Raw genomic sequence first — 20831 nt, 5'->3', positions numbered from 1 at the left:
TATAAGTTTGCACTCGTAGGAGCATAAAATAAAATAAAATATTGGGCTGTTCCCGGGTGGTGGCGGCAGTATGTATGTGTATGGTTGCAGTCCCCCCCCCCCCGGAACGTCTCGGGGATGCACGCGCGCGCAAAGCCAGCGAGTTCGCTCGCAGAGCGCGTTATAATATACAGAGCACCGTCTCTCCCTCGAGTGCATTATTCATGGGCATCAGTTTCCGGACCGGTTGGCAGATAAGGCGCGACTCCCCGAATCGACGCTTTCCTCCGTTTCTCTTTGGCTCCTCGCCTCCGTCCCTCCATCTCCTTGTTTTCGCGAAAAGAAGATGGGGCCGCTTCCCCCCGCCTCTAGTGTTTTTTTCACGTATAGGTACAACGTGTGCTCGTACGCTGGCTTCGCGGAGGGAGGAAAGTAGGTCGCGCTGCACCGTCACTCGGTGCCCTCCCGTTGCGTTCGCGCGTGTATAACTCTCCCGCTGTGCATATAACATATATAACCAGCACTATGGCTTCGGCACCCTCGAAATCTCAAACGCGGGTGGAGCTCTGTTTCGGCTGTTTGGGAGCTTTTTCTCCCCCCCTCGCCCCCCAAGTGGGACTCGCGAGGGGCTCCCTTTTCGTACATCGGGACCAAGGCACCGTTCGGGCGAATCGATTGGGTATAATGGGACATCCTACATACAGCTATTCGACGTCTCGTGATTGACTTGCGCATCGCTTTGGTGACACCATAGGCCACAAAGACGATCGGGGGCGAAAAATAATCCTCGGCTTCTTGCATCATCTTCCCCGGATGCGCTCGAGTGTACGCGAATCCGTTTACGGAAGCTTCGGAGTAGAGAGGAGCCCTGGGTGTACTAACGAAACGGTAAAGAGGTCGAGTGTCTACCCTCCATGCCCTCGTCATTGGCTTTTCTCCTCTTTCACCCTCTTTTTTTTTCTTTTTTTTTTCTTCGATGCAGCCCCGGATACGTGTCTGTACGGCTCCGCGAGGAGATTGTAAATGCAGGGGCTTGGAAAAATTTGCAATTGTAAAGCAGCCGGTGCACCGGTTAAATTGCAACATTAGCTCATCCATGCGTGTACCGTACACATCATATACATCTACGATGGAATAAAAAAACTTGTTACCGTAAGGTATATGTATGCGGAAGGGGGTGAGTGCGGCGGATGGTAATTTTATTGTGTGTACGTGGATTACAGCGAGGTACTTATATGAGAGATTTGGGTGTACGTTACCGAGTGGCTGTGTCGTTGCACAAGAACAGTTTTCTCTAATGGTATCAGGTGATGGGGGGAAAAGGGATGTGCAGTTTTTTTCATTCGATCGAAACATTATACCTACCGTTTTCTCTGTTTGGTATAGTATATATACACGCGACGAGTAGCGTACAAGATTTATTGTACTTTCTATACTTTTTTCCTTTCGTGGAAGGCATCAGTATTATATCGTACTCGTCGATTCGTGAGTAAACGAACCTGAAAAAGTTACCTCTGGAAAATTGAAAAAAATAAATAAATAAATAAAACCGAGTGTTTCCCATCAACCTCGTGGATGATGAGATTGAAAAGTGAAACCATCACGGCACCAACCCAATTAAAACTCTCTTTGCGTTTTCCCAACATCCTCGAAAATATAAGAACAAAGGATGGAGCCTCGCACTCAAAATTCGCAAGCCCCATTGTTTGCGACGCGCGGGATATGATAGCAGCTCTTTCTCAAATTATCGTAGCAGCCCCTTTTGCTCGCCACGAAACGTCAGTCCGATCGGCTAAAGGGGCTCGGTTTCTCCCAAACGACGGGGTGACACTAATTTACCCTTGCTCTTTTGTGCGTTCCCGATGTACCTATATATATGTATTAGCTCTTGGTAATTAGACGTCAAAATTTCGCCTGGCCGAATAACTCGCGTCGAGAAGTAGAAAATGTATAGTCAAGTTGTCGTTAATAATAATGTATACATAATATGAGAATGGATGAACAATGAAACACTTTCAGTCAATTGTTGTGTCTTTATCTGTTGCAGAACCTGAAAAATCAGATAATGACGACGAATCTGTGGGTCGAGCAGGTGAGTACCGGCGATCGCCCGAGCTCCGTCCAAAGTACCCGCTTGTTTTCCCTTGGTATGCAAACGCGCACTCGTGAAGAAAAAAAAAGTGGGAGGAGATACGCAGGTCGCGCACAAAAAAAAGAGGGAGGGCAAGTTGCACCGATGCAAGCTCGTTTGAAAGCAAAAGGACGACGGCGCGTAGATGTTCATTACCCGCGGGGTGTCGAATTACACGCGAGAGGAGCCTCGACAAGGCTGTAACGCAAGGCAACCGTCATCGGGTGCCGATTAACATTATAGCTTCGTCTTTCTATGCATCACGCGTGAGCTCGTTAGTTTTTCAAAGCACCCGTGGCACTTGACAGCGATTGGGTGCGATTTCGTCGCGTAAAACGCATCTATCTCACCTTGATTTTTCGGGTTGGCAACGACTCTCTCGCTGTCGTCGATGAGATAAGTTTAACGTCTCTCGTTGCAACGGTAAACGGAACAAAGAAAGTAAAGACACGAGTTTCATTGCTAGCAACAAAAAGTAGGTAAATCGATGGTACCACCAATTGGGAACATTGATTTGATTTCTACATTTTTTTTTCGTTAAATAATCGCTCGTCAAATAATTTTTCTCTTCATCATCCGCAAAAGCCTCAAGCACACGTCAAACGGTTGGTCCACAGCGGGACTATGAAGCTGCCCGTACCATTGTGCAGCCACGCGTAAATTCATATTATGCGATGTAAGTTGCGTGTGTAAATTGAAGCGACGCTGCCCGGGTGTATAGCAAACGAAACGAGGTGTAGTACTTGCGTAAATCGGCAAATTTGGAAGGTAAAGAAAATCAGGTCGAGATGAGGAGGAGCGGCAATGTCTCGAGCCGTAAAAGTAGCGGATGCCAACATTTCACGGCCCAGAGCTTCGCCTCGTTTTTTTGCTCGTGGAGTCATTTTAAAACGCCCCACGCGTCCCGATCTGCCTTTCCTTTTCTCCCTTTCTTTCCACTGTGGCCTACATGCAAAATACACGCGCCAACTAACACACGCGCTACATTTCATACTAGACGACTCTTCTCCCGTTTTTTTTTTCCTTTTTCGTTTTCACGTAGAAAATTACTTTCGCGTGCGGCAATTGGGTCCTCGACAGTAGCGACACATGGGATTTTATCACCGATGCCTTGCTCGAAATTAAATTTGGTCGTCTAGTACGAAACACTCGCTTCGATGAAATAAACCTACTACCCAATATGCATATACATAATTAACGCAACAATCCCTACAACCCCAAGCCTTTAAACACAAAAAATTCTTGTTTCAGTCGTGGTACGATTACAAGCTGCGCTGGGAGCCAAAGGAGTACGGGGGCGTGCACATGCTGCACGTGCCCTCGGATCACATATGGCGACCCGACATAGTCCTCTACAATAAGTAAGTTTTCCCGCGCATACTTTCTCTCTATCTGTCTCTTTTACTCACTGACTTCGATGAGCTGGCCCTGCAGCTGCCCTTCAGCCGAAAGCAGATGAAAAAAAAGGCAACTCCCCGACATACCACACCCCCTCGACACGACCACGCAACAACTACCACCACCCCATCCCCCTTCTCTGGTAGGAAAACCTCCGACCCCGTATTACCTAAAAAAAATTGTGCTCGCGAGATGCGACCCCCCATTCAATAAGCCCTCAATCTCGCATCTTACAGCCACTACGAAAGTTTTATGTTTAATATCATTACCACTCATACACATCATAATATCTGTATAATGTGTGTTGTGTTCCAACGGTGACGTACTTACGTAGAGGCATTGCATGATGCCTGAGGAAACTCGAGCGATTCGACTCCCCAGTCTTGGCTCTCGCTCTCTCCCACCGTTACCTACGGAATTGAATTGTCATACACTTTTCGAAAGTAAAGCCGGAGAGGGAGGGAGAGAGATTGGGGCGAGGGTCCAATCGTTCCGTCTCGTTACGTAAGTATGAACGCACATCCTCACACACGCGTGTATATATATGCGGCAAGGATACTCCACGTGCTGTACACCCCCATGTATCGTATGACACTAGAGAAAAGAGTGAGAACAAGAAGAAAAAAAAAAAAAAAAACACGCCGACAGTCACTCACGCTCTGTATGATGCAACACATATATTTTCCGTATGATGATGAGTCAAGGCGCTTTTGTGTGATTTAACGTTACGAGCGCACTCTACGCATATATAATATCATGCACAGAATGTGCGTGACTGACCGAGAAATATATATGTGTGTGGGTGTTTTGCTGCATGCATGTGTTAACTATATAATATTATTATGTGTGTACATGTATTTCGTTCGTCGTCCCTGTATGACATTACGGATTTACTACGACGAATCTCCGGGCGATCATGTTCTTTTTTTTTTTTTTTTTTCCATCTCCCGTCCACCTCCACCCGCTTTGACACGTTACACGGTAAGTCTCTTTTGCGGGAGAAAACCTTAGACATAGGTTACCCACACTTGACCTTCTTCAATCATTTGATGTGTTGTTTACACGCCAAAATCCAGCCAGCACATAAACATAACCATCGCCACGCGTGTGTGTTGCGTAACATTATTGTTTGTCACCTCCGTGATACATGTATATATGTGTATACGTTTGCGTGAATCGACCTCCGCGTATACCAACCCCATGATACGGAGGGTCGACGCGGAGTACTATATACATATAACATATACGTACGCACACGTGTATGAGTGTCCCAATTGTCACCATCTACGTGTATATATCGCATGAGAGGAAAAAAAAAAAAATACGGGCGCTGCGGCGGGATCGTAATTGCGAGGCGAGATACGTTCTTCGATGTTCCGGCCGATTTTTGTTCTCGTGGGTGCTTGATAAGCTGAAACGTAAATATATTATTTACAGTAAAGTGTAGGAAAGAAAACACAAAAGCCCCGCTAAAGTATTGAAATTCGTTGTAAAATGTGGCCACACTTTTTATCGATGATCGTTGGATTGCAACGCCGAAAAATTTAAATTGCAAATTATAAAATATATACATGGTATACGCGAGCGGTCAAATGGCCCAAGCTGAGCAAAGTGTAGGCGTATATTTAATACGTACGCAGCGAGTTCATCGGGTGGAGGGACGCGTGTAGGACGCCATGTATAGTGCCAACCCCCAAAGAGCAAACAAATTTTTCGAGTCTCGAGCTAACAGAGGGGGGTCCGATCGTCCAATTGACGGACAACAACGAGCCAATTGTCAACATCGGCTGTTCCCCTTTTTTGTTACAGCGTATGATGTTTCCACTGCCCCGACCGCACTGTACGGTTACCGTGTCAACTGGGGTACATACCCTTGTTTCCGATGTTACTCTCTCCCTCTCTGGCCAATGTGATTACTCTGTTGTTGTTTTATATTTCTTTTTTTTTTCCTTCCATTTTATATTCAACGGTTAATTGGGAAGTGAGAGTACACGTGTACCCACACCTCTCGAAATCCGCGCTATCCGACGTGCAACGCGATCAACGATCTTCTTCTCTTGAGCCTCCCATTTACCGAAAACGCTGATGGGCTGCACAACGAGCACTTCACTTGATGTGCAACTTAGGTACATACGTATACATAAAACTGGGGCTCGCTGAATCCGGATTAATTGGATCGACGAGTTTTTCTTCCTCCCTCCCCTTTTCGCCCTAATTAGCCCTGTAGGTGTGCATATATTTGTCAACAAGCCCGAATTGAATTGCAAAACAGACTCCGATCGTCGATTCCTCGCGACGGGGACGACGGCGACTGACAATCGAGTACTCGCGGAGCGAATATTTATAGGGGCCAATGGAGTTAGGCCCTGCGAAAGTGGAAGGAAAACAACCTTACGGGCTATTGTCGTCCCGAGGAAAGATGCGCGAAATAACAAGAAGCACTCGACCGTAGTATCTCTCGTGTCAGACACACCCCCAAAAAGAAAAAAAAAAAAAAAAAAAGAAAAAATCAGCTGCACGGAGCCACGGGCTCTTTGGTCAGAGTCACCCCGACGTCGATCGGTGAAAAACACGGGGAGTATTCCGACACACACAAAGAGAACCGATGCGGCGACGGCTCTTGTGTTTACACGCGTCTTTTGCCCCACACCGTGTGTAAATATACACTGGCGGATGTTTCCCTCGGTTTTCAACGCCGCGAGCTCGCTCCCTTTTGTATCGGGGCACCAAAGGCCGAAGGGGAACAGTGGGCTTTTATCCATTTCTCGCGGCACCCGGGCTTCCATATTTTCTCGAGGCTTTCTTTCTCCTTTTTATGCCACCGCTCGGCCGTGCCTATACGCGGAGAGTAAGTTTTCTGCCGATTCCCGCGGGATAGGAGCTGCTGGAATCTCGCGCGTCTGCTGCATTCAACTTCTCTATGGGTGCCCATTGGCACACGGTTTTTGGCTTTTGCGTCCACGTTTTGTACTTTTCCTGTTTTACAAGACTATGTAGAGTAATTGTAGAGCTGCTCGGTCGAAAGGGGCCCAAAGTCTCCGATTTATCGAAGCCGTAACTTGGTCCTCGAGAAACCCGCGAGGCTGCACACAAAAGCCATTGAAATTCAGCTGCAAGCTCCGAGCTGCTATCTTTGCCAACTATCAGGGCGAGGGAAGGGGTGCCAAAGTAGTCGCTCTCGGCACGCTATATGTATATATAAATTTGTACACCTCAGGTAGTTGGGAATTATTATACAAGGGAAAAGAAGGACGCGCGGCGATAATTCAGCAGCTCGATTGGGTGGTAGGGCCGCATACACTGGCTGCCACCGCCTCTCGGCACGTGGTTGAAATTGGGTCGTCCCTCCTTGGCTCGCGAGGTTGAACTTCTATACCTATACCTGCCGTTGTTGTCGTTATTATCACGGTGCGCGCCGAGTCGAGGCTATTTTCGGGAGTATGCCGGCCGTATCCCCGTTGAGCTATTTTGACGTATAGGACACGCGTAGGTGTACAGCAAGCACCGGCACATTTTTCGAATAACGCCACTTACCGAGAAAAAGAGCGAGGCAAAGAAGACAGTGGAGGTGAAAACCGTTTGGTCCGTCTCATCTCTGCTCCTTCGTGACTCGGACTGACATGAATTATTCATACGCGTCGTTGTACAGTAGCCAAGTGAGGTACCGCTGGCTTTTTTATGTTGAAGAGAAAAAAAAAAAAAAAAACAACCCATTGTCACAAGGCTAAGTAGTTCGAAGAAGTCACAGTCTGACCGTTATTGAGGTATATATACACATAAATACGTATAAAAATAATTGTATCGCTTGGGTGGCTAGCGCCAAATTATGCGAGCCAAAGACAGGGGAAGAGTCGAGGATGAGACGGAAACAGAGGGGTTGAGTCAGCAACAGCAGCACCGACGAGCCGGGGGGAGTTCAGTTAAGCTGTACCCTATATAAGTGAAAGCTCTGTTGATCTCTCGCGACACTTGATTCCGACGGAAACAGCCGCGTCTGCGAAAAGCTTTGTGTTTGTCACCCAAATGTATAGTCGAGATTTGCGCGAGCAGACCCCCAAACTCCCCTGGCTTCTCCCTGTCGATCGCACTTTTTCGAGAGTCGAAGCTTAGTATACATCAGGAGGGCAGGACCGATCGAAAAATGTACTGCACACTTTTGTGCATCTGTTAGAGATTTACATATCATATTTTGCGATGCATACATTAACAGATGGGATACAGCACATGGGTAGTGTACGATGTAACATGTAGGCAGATGTAAATTGTAGACGCAACATCTGCTTGTAGGGACCATCAGTCCTACGTTGAAGCAAACAGCTGGCCTCCTCTCGTTGACCACGCGATAATAACCCACCCCTTCCCTCGTCCCATTGCTTCCTCGTTAATACACGAGCTTGCACCTACCAAATTCTACAACTTGCACCACTGGCTGAGATGTATATATGTACGTGTAGGTATATACCAAAACCATACGTGTGTTACCCTGTAGCCCGTGCCTTCTTGTATCCTCGATTCGTTACTACGACAATTACGGTGCGAGGAAGTAAACACGTTACGTGGACGCGCGCGAGTGCAACCGGCGTTTGACGGCAGAGCGTAAATTTGCCTACCTTCTGGCTGGGAGAAAATCCAAATGGACGACGAATGATGAGCAACATTTTTGAACAAGGGCACGTAAAGGACGTACCTTCATTTTAAAGGTGGAACTTGGCAAAGTCCTCGCATCGGTTTTACTGCATAGGTAGTAGGATTCATACATGTGTACATATATATCTCGAGCCAATCGCATAACACACCGGCACAGCCACGCATTGCACACAAGATACAACACGAGCAGGCTGCATCAAACACAACACACACACGCACATATATGCGCTACTATTCTCCGAGGAGTTGATCGCCTGCACTTGCTCTCTCTCTCTCTCTCCCTCTTGGGTCAATTTAATTGGAGCATCGGCACGTGATCGCTGCACTCTCGTGTCACTGCGCCGTGTGTCCCGCACGTACTCGTGTGTGTAAGTACACACAAGACACGGTCGAGAAAGCTCGATGCCAATGATGGGTCATCACTCCCCCCCCCCAACTCCTATATATAGATTTACCAAAGATTAGATGCTCCACAAGGTTATGCGGACCGTGGAGGAGTTTAATGTGGATCTCGGGATATTTGCGCGAGTATACACGTATTTGTATGCCCGTGTGTAAACTTTTGCGAGCGAAATTGCTTCGGGCCAACAAAGCGTACTGTACAATTATCGCGAGAATTCGATGGAAAGGAAAGAGAGGGTTCTTACTTGACTCGCGAATCTTTGGAAATCTCAAGCAAAGCAAATAATACCACGTACTTCCATCGCGTTCAACTGAAGGTATGGGAAAAAAACACGAGCCTCCACGTTTTTTATTCGTCAATCCTCCCACATCGTGAAAATGAGAGCACGAGGTGGGGAGTGGTGGAAGAAAAGTGGCGAACGGCCCGTAGGAAAACAAAAGAAAACGCGACTCGGGCATCCATCGTTCCCTCGCAACGCGAGTATAATGGGACGCGGAAGAAGAAAACGGCCAACCGACGATGAGGAAGAGCTGCTCCATTAAGCTCCTCTGAGCTTGCGATTGATTATAAAAGTGCAGAAAACACGCACATCCGCAAGCCACCGGTTACATATAAACAGAGACAAGACGGTGCGAGCTTTTCATCTCTCCATTGTCCCTGCAAGCTCGCCAGTATGGGGCTACTCTACCGGGGGATTTCTCCAAAAGTATGCGAGAGTCGAGGAAATTTTTCTCGTGTCCATGAATTATTTGCAAAGGCGTTTATTTTCAGAGCACGGGCTAAAACAGGAGCTCCGAAAAAAGCTCCTCGAGGAGGCAAGGGACTACCGATGCGCGATGGAAAGGGTCTTGGAGGTTACCCTCTCGGGTTTTATAAATACCTCGAGTTTTTTTTTTCTTTTTCCCTTGTCGTCTCTGGACGTCTTTTCCCAAGTAGAGCACGTAATAAAAAATAAACCGAGCTTCAGGGCGAAATGCCCTCCCTGCCTGCTACATTTGAGGGACATTTATTTTCGACGTCCACCGCTCGGCATTCGAGATAACGTATACAGCGAGGGGGGGCATGATTATTGTGAAAACAAAAAACCGAGGATTTTGCCAAAGTTTTGTAAAGGCAGACTTCACGGTGCCGACAAAACGAGGACCAACTTCACGCTGAACAATCGTCCATCCGTTCGAGTACAATTGATCGTGTGAAAACCTGAACTGGATCGGAAAAAGGGCCCCGCGAGTGCGTTGAAAATATGCCCGGGAACGAGGACGCGTCCCGCGAAATGTCCCAAAGGATATCCGAGTTGCGCCAGGCCCTGCAGGACCTTCGCTCGGAGCTGCACCAGGAAAAACTCGAGCTACAACGGATGGGCCCCGAAACCTCGATCCGAAGGACCGACTGTTTCCGAGGTGGGTCGACATACATGAACAAGTGGTTGGATAAAGTGCCGTTTCAATTACTCGTCATTCTGCATCCCAATGCGAAACTTGAATGCAACTGTTTTTCCTTTGCTTCGAAAGGTGATAACGACACCGAAGCCCCGAGCTTCACCAGCATCCGCCCGCCGTACCCGCCGAGCCAGACCATGTACGAGGTAAGCAATCAAAAAAACTAGAGCTCCATCGCATAGAAATGTCGAGCTTGGTAGACACCATGGGTTAATTTCAACAACTATTTTTGGCGTAAAAGCTCGGGGTGGTTATGGACACACGTAATACTATAGTGCACTTGCATTGAACTCGTCTCGCAAGGGAACCGTGTGGGGGAGTCTGTCAAGCTCGACCGAAAACACCTCGTAAGAGGTGAGCCAAGTCGACCAAGGGATTTTCCCTGACTTGCTCGCGTGTGAGCGCAGGACACCGAGACGACAGGACCGGAGGTGCATCTCGAGCTGGCGGGTTTCTACAAGCGCAAGATCAGCGAGCTCGAGGCCGACTGCTGCGCCAGCCTCAACCGGATTCGCTCGCGGTTCACTCAGTTCTCGTTGCCGATGAGCAGGGACGACGTGGCCACTGGCTATCACCGCCGCGACTCGCCGAGGTACCTCAGTCTCGAAGCCGGGGATGCGACGGGCCAGCCGAGCAAGGGCCTTCAGCTCGACAAGTGCGTTTTCACGTTGCACCTTATTTGCCCTAGACAAGTGCACCTACAGAGACGCGCACTCGAGGCTTTGAACGCCCTTCCCCACCAAGTTTTAAGATAACGACGGACCAAAGTTTGTTCGAGACCATCGCGATCGCGAGCATATACTCACAGCGAGATAAATAAATCCGAAATCAAACGGGTGTACGTGCGATGGATGAACCACAGGCTTTTCCCCGAGGCCTCGAAACTCCCGGTCCCTCGTTAAGCTCGACGTTGAAACGGCAGAGCCTCGCTGTACAGAGTTGGGGGGAAAAACACCACAAAGTAATCGTTACGGGGTACATCGGGTTTTGCAGATTGGCGAGAGATGGCGTGGAGACGCTGTGGACGACGGACGATCCGTTCAGCGACGCGGGTGACTTTTCGAGCTTGACGATGATGGAGCCCTCGGCCGACAGCTGCCGAGAATTCTCATCCCCGTCACCGACGCTCGACGCCGATCTCACGGCCTTCTGAACTGCGCGACACGATCCGCGCCAGTGTATTACCCGAGCACTGAATAAATATCTCATTGGTGACCAAAGTGAAAAGCTCGCGTCACGTGTAAACCCATGCATACGTTCTCCCGCAAGAGGAATACGGATATCCATTGCGGAGCATCCTTTTCATCCTGGGGTGCGTAAGGGAGGTCAGGGGGCGCGTTTGAATCGTCCGCGCATCGATTGGATACATAAGAAAAAAAAAAAAAAAAAATCAATAAAGTGAAAAATCGACGACACCGAGAGTCAAGCTTCTCCCCACCTACCACGTAAGAGTCTCGAGTAAATCGACCTCTCGAGCGGTACTTGTTTTGCCATGGGGGAGAGGGCATGGGCCGGCAGGTGTGCGAGGAAAAAAAAAAAAAAAAGAGAGTTTTACAGGTAAACAGGGTGCTCGATTTACAAGGGTTTTTTCCCCCAAATCCATCGATGCGAGCGAAGAAAAGATGACGCTGTGCGGACGCCAGCGCCAAAAGTACACGGAGCAAAAAAAAATGAAGAAATGAAGAAAAAAGGAGAATTCGTGGTATACACCCACCTCGGGGGGGTCACGAAGCTCCCACGGTCTGCCAAGTCAGCCGCTCCAGATCGGCCTCGTTGCTTCTTCTTCTGGTCTCTCTTTTTGTACAAGCTTAACCACGTACCATTCCCCGTACACGTACACACAATAAACGTCACCCGGCACGTTCGCACTTGCCTCGAGACCCTACCCCCCCGAATTCCACCTTAACTTTCGCCCTTCCGTGATTTGTCGAGCCACGGAGAGTAGACGGTATACACGTTTATCACTGCTATGGTACATGTTACGTGTATAAACAGTACAGCGGCAGCAACGGTATACTTTGACTGTACTCGAAGCGGTTCGCATGTAGCCCAATCGCTTGCTCCGTTCGGAATAGAGTCATGACGACCACCACCACGTATATTACCTATCAAATATAATGTATTGATCAACTTCGAAGCTCGTGGCGAATTGCTTGTGAGAGATAATAACAATAATAATAATTACACACCCTTTGGTGCGGTGCGCGTCTACAGGACACCACGCTGGGCTATGACAATTAATCGAGTGAGAGGGGGGGCTTTTCGCATTTCCAAGTGCGCCAACACGTGCACTCCGGTCGGGGAGGCGATCTTTGTTCGACTTTCGCTCTAACCGGTGGCTATCTCTCTCTCTCTCTCTCTGTTAAAACTTTGGCGGGGAAAATTTCTCCGAGACTAAAATTAGGAGAAGAACGAACGAAGGAGGAACTGAGCCCCTTTGCTATATTAGCGGAAAGTTTTGGGGTGAAAAATCAACGGACTCGCTCCACCAGCGCCTTATTACGTATACACGTAGGAGGGCGAAAGTTGGTTCCCAGTTTGGGAAAGGGAGGAAGAATGAGAATAAAATACCCCACCGGCTGATAAGCGCGTGGGCTACGTACGATAAAAAAAAAAAAAAAAAAAAAAAAAAAAGTGCACACCCAACGAGGTGGGGCTGTGAATGTATACGCGAACCTCGTTTCTTCCTCTCTCTCTCTCGTGCAGCCTAGAAAAAATTAACTTTGCTCGTACGGGGCAAAACTCTCGCGCGCCCCCGTACACGCATGATAGAGCTTCTCCGTATAACGTACATTGGAGCGCGGGGTTTGGGGAGTGATTATTTCTCGGATTGCTCGTGTACGACCCGGGAATCCGGGCGCCAGCTCTTGTGTTGATATAGACGTGGCACTTTTTTTTTCGATAGGGAAGAAAAATATCGCCCCTCTCGGTGTGAGAAGCGGATGAATGCCCGCAGTTATCATGACTCACCCAAAGACACGTGCAGGCATACTCGAGGGATCACGTGATGCAAGAAATCTCGTTGTATACGTTCACGAGGCCCGAGAGAGGCTCACCGGGTAGTGGATACACGGGGCGTGTAAACGCAACTACACGCACAGGGACAGTCGGTCGTTCCGAAGAGTTTGAAATTGCGCGTCGGTCGCACGCGCGCGAGAGCAAAGTACAAAAGTATAGTCTCCGGAGGACATACGGGGGAGGATGTCGCTACGCGCATAAGTCAGAGTAAAAGGCGCTGGGAGGATGAAGAAACAAGACTATAGGTTGTCAAGGTGGGGGTGGTTGTAGCCGTAAAATCCGCTAAATAAATTGCCGCGTGGCGGGCGAGCGACGCTGCCGGGAACTTTTCTATTGGACAAAATGATTTACGACCACGCCAGCTCGCTGCTTCTTCTTCTTCTTTGCCTCCGTTGTAGCAGTTTTCTTGCGGTGCCTATAACTCGCGGTCTGGTGGCTGATGCTCTTCGCGTTGACGCTCGAGTTGTGGCTTAAAACTCATCTAATGCAAGTTGGGTGACCTGTACCTTTTTTTTTTTTTTTTTTTTTTTTCATGCATACAGTTAAACGATGGCAAATGCCCTGCACAAATATATTTGCATCGACCATCGTAATACTTGGGCTTGATATCCGTAGTAAGTAGAACAAATCGAGTTTGGTCAGACGCTGTACAAATGCAAATGGACGAGTTTTTCAATGTTTTGGGTGCACCTCTCGTGAGAAAAATAAAGTCTCTGCAAATTACCAGGCAAGATGCGTGAATTTAAGGGGGAAAAGGGTCCTGCAGCGCCCCCCTCCCTTAATTACCATCGTCACAGTAATTCTTAACCCCTCCCCCCATTAAGCCCACTTGCGTCATTTACGCTGCGATAATGAATTGATATAACGGAAAATTATGATTTCCCGTGGGTACGTGCACCGCGCTAAAGTGCCGGAGAATGTAAATTAGAGATAAGGATGCGGAAAGACCGAGAGATATGGCAAGTAATGGGAACGGGTAGTGGGTTAGGAGGGTACACGCAAGCATGACCGAATCGTGCCTCGATTTTGATTTCGCCGACGAAACTCGCCCTACGTGTCCCTGATAATATCTTCATGTCTGAATCAATTGCAGCGTAGATCTATTCCAAATAACCGAAAATACTGAGATCTGATGGGAAACCGGGGCTTTGGTTAGTGCAAAAACAGTTTTTCTCGTCATATGCTCGACACACGCGAGGCTAACGCGACCTAAGCTCATCGGGGAGTAAACACGCCAAGCAATACGGGCGCACGGAGCTACAGACGAAAGGCTTCGCCCCTCGATTTTTTAACCCTTTGCGTAGTTCACCGCTGACGCGGTCAAGCGTCTCTTTCGAGAAGCCCGTATAGGTGCACCATACGCATTGAGCGCGCACGCGAACTTTTTTACGCGTTGACCGTTAACACGTAACCGAGTATTTACGTGGGTGAGGATGATTGGTTAATAGTGGAAAAGACATTGATGAAAAGTTTGGCCAATTTTCTTCTTTTTTTTTTTTTTCACCTTGATTCGGGGCTTTTGTGTTTTTCGAACAGTTCGACTTTCCGTCGGAGTGGCGAATGATTTTTTCCCAACCCTGGCGTTCGTCCGAAACGCGATGTAATGCACAGTCCACTTTTCACTCAAGGGCACATACATCATGTGCCCGTCAACACGCTCATTTCCGCAGTTGCGAGCTCTATTATTCTTTCTCGTGGAAATAAACTTCGCGACAGCGTATTTCATTTTATTTTTTTCCTGGCAGTAGAGAGCGTGGAAGTTCTCAAGTACACTCTTTTTTTTTGTTTTTTTTTTTGTTTTTGTTTTCGTCTCTCTTGCCGTTACACCGTGTGTTGACTGTGCGATTTGCTTTTGCACTGGTATGCCGTTGAAATGAAATGATCTGTGTATTCAGAGCGAGTCTGAATATTACTTTCTCACGACAAACGGCACCAGTCGAAAAAATCATTCAGCCACTCGAGACATGAAAAATTGAAAAAGCAATTTTTGCAAGCTCTCGCGCGAATCGACGTCAGAGATGGGCAAACTTTTTCTTTTTTTGTTTTTCTTACATGTGCTACGAATAAAAAAAAAAGGTGTTTACACAGTACAGTGGTAAATATGAGCTACGACAGAGATACTGTGTCCATGTATGAATATTGTATCTTTAATTAATTTAAGTATATTTATAATCCACCAAGACTGGATAACGAAGCAACCATATTTTACTATTTGTGAGCACATGGTTTGCTCATCTCTGCATGACGTGAACAGAGAGAAAACGTACAGCAAACTCGATGAAGGGGGTAAAATATAACGAACAAACGAAAGCCACGCGTTCGATCGATGGAAAAAAAAAAACAAAAAAAAAAACAAAAAATTAAAAGAGAGAAGCAGGCGCGCTGCTACTGCTATTATACGTACTGCTGCTGGTGCTCAGCTGAGAAATCGAAAAGTACAAAGTAAGCTCTCTCGACCGGCGCAGCGCCCAGAACCACTAATGTGCTCGCTCGCAGCGCGGACGGAAACTTCGAGGTGACCTTGGCCACGAAGGCCACCATCTACCATCAGGGCCTGGTCGAGTGGAAGCCACCGGCGATATACAAGTCTTCCTGCGAAATCGACGTCGAGTACTTCCCCTTCGACGAGCAGACCTGCGTACTCAAGTTCGGGTCCTGGACCTACGACGGCTTCAAGGTAAACGCCCCCGGGCCCCCACCCCCACCCCCCACCCCCTCAACCTCGTGCATGCGCTACGTATAATATATACATATATCTACCTCTCACGACTTCTCTTCATTTTTATACGTATAACACGTAGCTATACTCTACTACTACAGCTCTCTCTCTCTCTCTCTTTATCTCACTCTTGTATACTGTATTGATAAGTAATGATCTCTTTTTATCTCTCGATCCTTCATATATGCATCTTACATCCACACACGTAACTATAATTATACATGTCACACTCGAATATCAATAATGCCCTCTAGACTATAACTTTATTAATATATACGTATATGTATTATACCACTCGAGGAGTTAACAACTTGAAAATTTGATCCCTTGTCTTTTAAAGCCGTGTTTTGGAGTTAAACTTGTTGTTGATCCCTCGATACCACTATACAATTTTTCTCATTGTCTTTGTTGTTATTGTTATTATTGTTATTGTTTGTTGTTGTCATTATATTGTTGTCGTTGTTGTTCTAGTCGTTGACAATCCCCTTGTGTTTCTCGCATTGAGTTATCTCTATACCAAATCCATCTGTGTGCGCCAGCTCTTTGATTATAATCACGCAAGAGCTTAAGATGACTTGTACCCCCGAGCCCCTCTCGACCCCCCTCTTCTGAAACCCACACAAATGCGCTCATACTTAATGAAAGTGCAAAGCTACGGGGGTGAAAAAAAAAAAAAAAAAAAAAAAAAAAGTAGAGTCGTAGCAACAGCACTTTACGTTTTTCGTAAAAATTTTTCTTAGAAGAGATGGCATTGTGTGCGAGCGTGCGTGTGCCAACCACGTAGAGCAACTGATGGGTGTATTATACTTCATGTGTCTCCTTTTTTTTTTTTACTTTTTTACTTTTTTAATACTATTCGTGTCGACTCTATTTTACTCTTCTCTACAAATACTTACTTTATTCTTTCCAGCTGGTATACACTATCCCAATTAAGTAGATAAATAGTGTGAACCATTTATATATGTATGACCACCTTCACAGTCACCACATGTCATCACTTTATACACACAATAGTTGTACTGTATTTTATTTTATAATAATATTGTAGTTGTCTTTGATGTTATTGGTATTATAAGTATAGACGACGCAGAACGCCATATTTTATGAGAGCACGCTCAACACAATGCACACTCTACCGCCACCACTACCACCACCATAGTACTACGATGACCTATGATACCTCAACCACCGCCACCATACCACCATTGGCTATCATTATTCTCTTCCAAGGATTGATATTGATTATTTTTTTTTTTTTTTTTTTTTTTTACCTCTCCTGACGAGCGGAAGTCGCCCGTTCCAGTATTTTTTGCTACTCGGACGAGTGGTGGAGAATATTTTACGTAAAACGCGCCACTTCTTGATCACAAGGACAAGTAACACACCATAGGAAGCCAAAGGAGACGAGCAGCCCGCGTCCGGGGCCTCCCCCGAATCGTACAGCACACATCAATGGACCATCATAAGAAATTACCATTATTTTTACACATAATAGAAATTATTTAAGTTACTTTACAGCCTGCAAAGTGTCTCCGAGGCAAAACTTTTCCACCTAGTTTTTTCTTTCTTTTTTTACTCTTTTTACGTGCAGTGTGACTTATGTGGGTGCACCATATGTACTCAATGATACTTTGATCGTAGCCGTGAAAGGTTCAACATCTCACGTGTGTATTAATACAAAGGTGCAGTACTAGTCAACCTTTCGGATGTCACCGGTCAGAGCCAAGTAACAGCAGCGGATGGCTATTATATTTAAAGGAAAAAAAAAAAAAACAAAAAAAAAAAACAAAAAAAAAACAGGGGTTGAGAAAAATGGTAGCAAGACGAGTTATGCGTACAGCTATCATCTGGGGCTTGTTTTTTTGTTTCTGTTACGGTGTTCGCAGCGCCGACGGCAACTACGAGGTGACCCTGATGACCAAAGCCACCGTCTACTATTCCGGATTGGTCGTCTGGCAGCCGCCGGCAGTTTATAAGTCCTCCTGCTCCATCGACGTTGAGTTCTTTCCTTACGACGTACAGACCTGCGTTTTGAAGTTAGGCTCCTGGACCTATGACGGCTTCAAGGTGCCGAGAGTGTGACATTTGCTTCAACCAGAAAGAGAGAGAGACTATTACTTTTTTTCGTCTAATTTTTTTTTTTTTTGTTGTTCAATGTGCCGGGTATTGTTGTTTTGGCCTTGCCCCGCTCGATCTTGTTTTCCATTACATCAACTGAGTACACGTTTTTCTCTGGACCCGCGTACATTTAGACTACGTACCTGTGACCTCGCGACAGACGCGCCAACTCGTTACATTTTTCTTTTCCATGAAATAAGACATGTACATGTACATAATGGCCTGTTGCGTTTCACAAGTAAATGGTCTGCAACGCGGGTGATAAAAAGTCCATAGGTAAATTGATCGATCGGTCATTGATTGATATCGTATTACCACATCACTCTCTCGCTGGTTTGACATACATATATATATTTATATATACGTAATAATAACGATTGATTTGGCTCGTTCGTTCGTGAGATGCGCTGTTGAACGTCGACATAAATATATATGTATGTATGTATGTGTGTGTATTTATATAAATTTTGTGCATACGCGTATATATAAATATTTTTATATAAATATTGTACCTCATACATATGTACACATATACAATGCATTCCTGTTTATCTTTTGTAATGACAATGTTTTGACACGTTATAAACGTTCGTCGTTCGTGCATCGTTCTTTGTTCATCTATATGATTATACCATAACTAATTTTGTAATCGTTTCCATATATACATAAATGTATATACATATGTTGTTTTGCTAAAAAAAAAAAAAAAAAAAAAAAACAAACAAACAAACAAACAAAAAATACATCTAAATAACTGAAGCTGATTTGAATGAAAATAATAATGATAGTTAAACGAGGGAGCAACACATTGTCCTAGTCCCTCGGTGCAATGTTAATTGATATAGATTTTTTTTTCTTTTTTTTTTTTTTTTTTTTTTTTTTCTTTTTTCGAGAATAGGTGCATCGTAAATTTTTTTCGACTATCGATACGTATACGTTAAGAGTTATGAGTACGGGTCAGTGCTATTTTTATTTAATTTTTTTTCCTATCTTTTGTTTTTCAATTCGATCGATGCTAAACTCTTACCTACAAATATTAGATCTATGAAACGGTGCATAGTATTTGAGTCGGTTTGTTAAATTATGACGACGATAAATTTAATGAGCCAATTATGAAATTAACGGAGAAACAACAACTAAAATGAAAAATAATAAAATCTAAAAAAAAATTGCTGCTTTATGCTTGAAAATTAATATTACATATATATATTACCTAGTTGACACCTGCGGCTGCTTGAAAAAATTTTATGTGTGTATGTACATACATAGTATAGTCTATTTGCCTTGATCATGCAAATCTGATTTGTTATTTAGTTACTTGGAACCTTTCGTTGAAGAATAACATGTTCGTTTTGTTTATCATATAAATAAGGCATGAATTATATGATTACATTGATAATTTTCTCTTGATGTCTTTATAGTACGAGCATCGATGAGAAAGCCATTTGAGTTTTTGTAACTGTTAGAAGTTTTTATTTTGTTTTAAAATAAAAAACCAATACTAAAAAATAACCAATTAAAAAGCATCACAGTGTGGACATCGTATACTCGACCACTTCTCCGCACTTTGCTCTTAAAGACATTGAAATTCTCCAGAGATTACTGCGTTTCTTGTTTCTCAACTTTTTGAATCGTAAAATTATCAAAAGACCTACAAGAGTTGTTCCACTTACAATTGAAAAGTTGTGATCAACTGCTTCAACTCTGGGTAAATAAAATTTTTAATTGCTAGATTGAAAAGTTTTTGAGTCAAGTGGTCAAATTGAACGCAATAAAAATTACTCATTGTTCTTTTATAATAATTTGAGAGTACCATGTCCACAGACAAATTAAAAACTAAATCTAAAAGCTGAAATATAAATTGTATGAGTAACTCGTTAAGCTAAAATAATTTGTTAACACATTATCCAAGCACGAAGATAACAACAAACTCCATCGTTCATCCATTTGTTTGAAGAAAAATTACGCTCTAGCTCTAGTTCATTTGTACCCTCTTGTGCTGCAAAGAGAAAAAGAAATCCCTCACCTACCATGGAAAAAAAAGAAAAAAAATTACACAGAACCAGCGCCTGCATAAATTTTGTACGCGTGGGCTTCTTTCAAATATCCTTCACGAAATGTCTAACGTTGATGAATTTCAGAATAACATCACAGTTTTACGGAACAATGCAGTCGCAGACTGCCTATCTACATATTCCACGATCCAATCATGACTTACGGACATGAAATTCCACTCGTGACGGACGCAAACTCAAATTATCGTTGCAGCGTTTTCAATCACGATGTACCAGATAGGTCATTCGCAGATCCCCCCCTCTCTCTCTCCCTGATGTTTTTCATCAACCAACAACATTTATTCAAGCACAATTTTTTTTTTTTTTTTCCAATTTAAAAATTAAACTGAATCAGTTAAAGAAACTGGTGAAACCTGCGAAGTAACTGTTATCGTTGGCCATCGAAAAATTCGGCTCTTCCTACATATTATGTTTTGTCCGTTTCAGCGAAGGGTTTGCCACATCAGCGTTAATTCCATTAAGCACCCCCACGCACGACTCGAATGATTTCACTCAAAATTTTCCAGTATTATAGCGATGATTGCACCAATATTACCCCCCTCTTCCCCTCCCCCCTACGCTACGTACACCGTACTGATTCAGTTCATTTTCACTTCACGAGTTTACACATTTACACATTTATACGCTCGTGCACACGTGTTTATCTGTGGTCCAGTGAGTAAACACCAAAGACGCATCAATAGAGTGGTTCGCGGGTGGGGGAGGGAGGGGGTCAATATTGTACACAACACTTTTTTAAATAACAATTCTGTATTCACGAATCTTGTTTTTAGAGTAGTTTCCAGGTGTATAGTTGAAAATGCTACTCTAGTATGTGCACTGGGTGTGCGTGATGTGTTTTATTACTCGATTGTAAATATAAAAAAAAAAATTTAATAATATTTTGATGGTTTTTTAATTGATA

The 20831-nt window shown here is 45.0% G+C and overlaps 2 protein-coding genes across 4 annotated transcripts in view; both read left to right on the top strand.

The window, feature by feature from the left end:
- nAChRalpha4 (nicotinic acetylcholine receptor alpha4) overlaps window positions 1-20831 on the top strand; it is a 72581-nt gene that overhangs the window by 23781 nt on the left and 27969 nt on the right. For 2 of the 3 annotated variants that reach the window (XM_089589848.1, XM_089589847.1), the window contains exons 2-4: window positions 2027-2071; window positions 3362-3471; window positions 15512-15692. In XM_089589848.1, coding sequence (XP_089445974.1) covers window positions 2027-2071; window positions 3362-3471; window positions 15512-15692 — 336 coding nt within the window. Of the gene's footprint in view, window positions 1-2026; window positions 2072-3361; window positions 3472-15511; window positions 15693-17620; window positions 17802-20831 lie in introns of all 3 variants that reach the window. The other variant, XM_014348286.3, reaches the window with a different exon arrangement.
- On the top strand, window positions 9401-11224 carry LOC106636053 (uncharacterized). The gene is made up of 3 exons (XM_014348287.2): window positions 9401-10143; window positions 10405-10740; window positions 10860-11224. The coding sequence occupies exons 1-3, from the start codon at window positions 9802-9804 to the stop codon at window positions 11148-11150; spliced, it is 969 nt and encodes a 322-aa protein (XP_014203773.2). The 5' UTR covers window positions 9401-9801; the 3' UTR covers window positions 11151-11224.

The sequence above is a fragment of the Copidosoma floridanum genome, unplaced genomic scaffold (assembly GCF_036245765.1).
Source record: "Copidosoma floridanum isolate Cflo_tuat_1 unplaced genomic scaffold, Cflo_Japanese_pri ptg000009l, whole genome shotgun sequence".
In the NCBI taxonomy this organism is placed as follows: Eukaryota; Metazoa; Arthropoda; class Insecta; order Hymenoptera; family Encyrtidae; genus Copidosoma; species Copidosoma floridanum.
This window is presented reverse-complemented; position numbering and strand designations above follow the sequence as displayed.

What these genes read in the sequence shown, in the direction of transcription:
- LOC106636053 (XM_014348287.2), top strand. Translation starts at nt 9,802, where the DNA reads ATGCCCGGGAACGAGGACGCGTCCCGCGAAATGTCCCAAAGGATATCC. An exon ending in CGAGCCAGACCATGTACGAG is followed by an intron (nt 10,144 to 10,404) that starts GTAAGCAATCAA and finishes GTGTGAGCGCAG; the next exon opens with GACACCGAGACGACAGGACC. An exon ending in TGAACGCCCTTCCCCACCAA is followed by an intron (nt 10,741 to 10,859) that starts GTTTTAAGATAA and finishes GATGAACCACAG; the next exon opens with GCTTTTCCCCGAGGCCTCGA.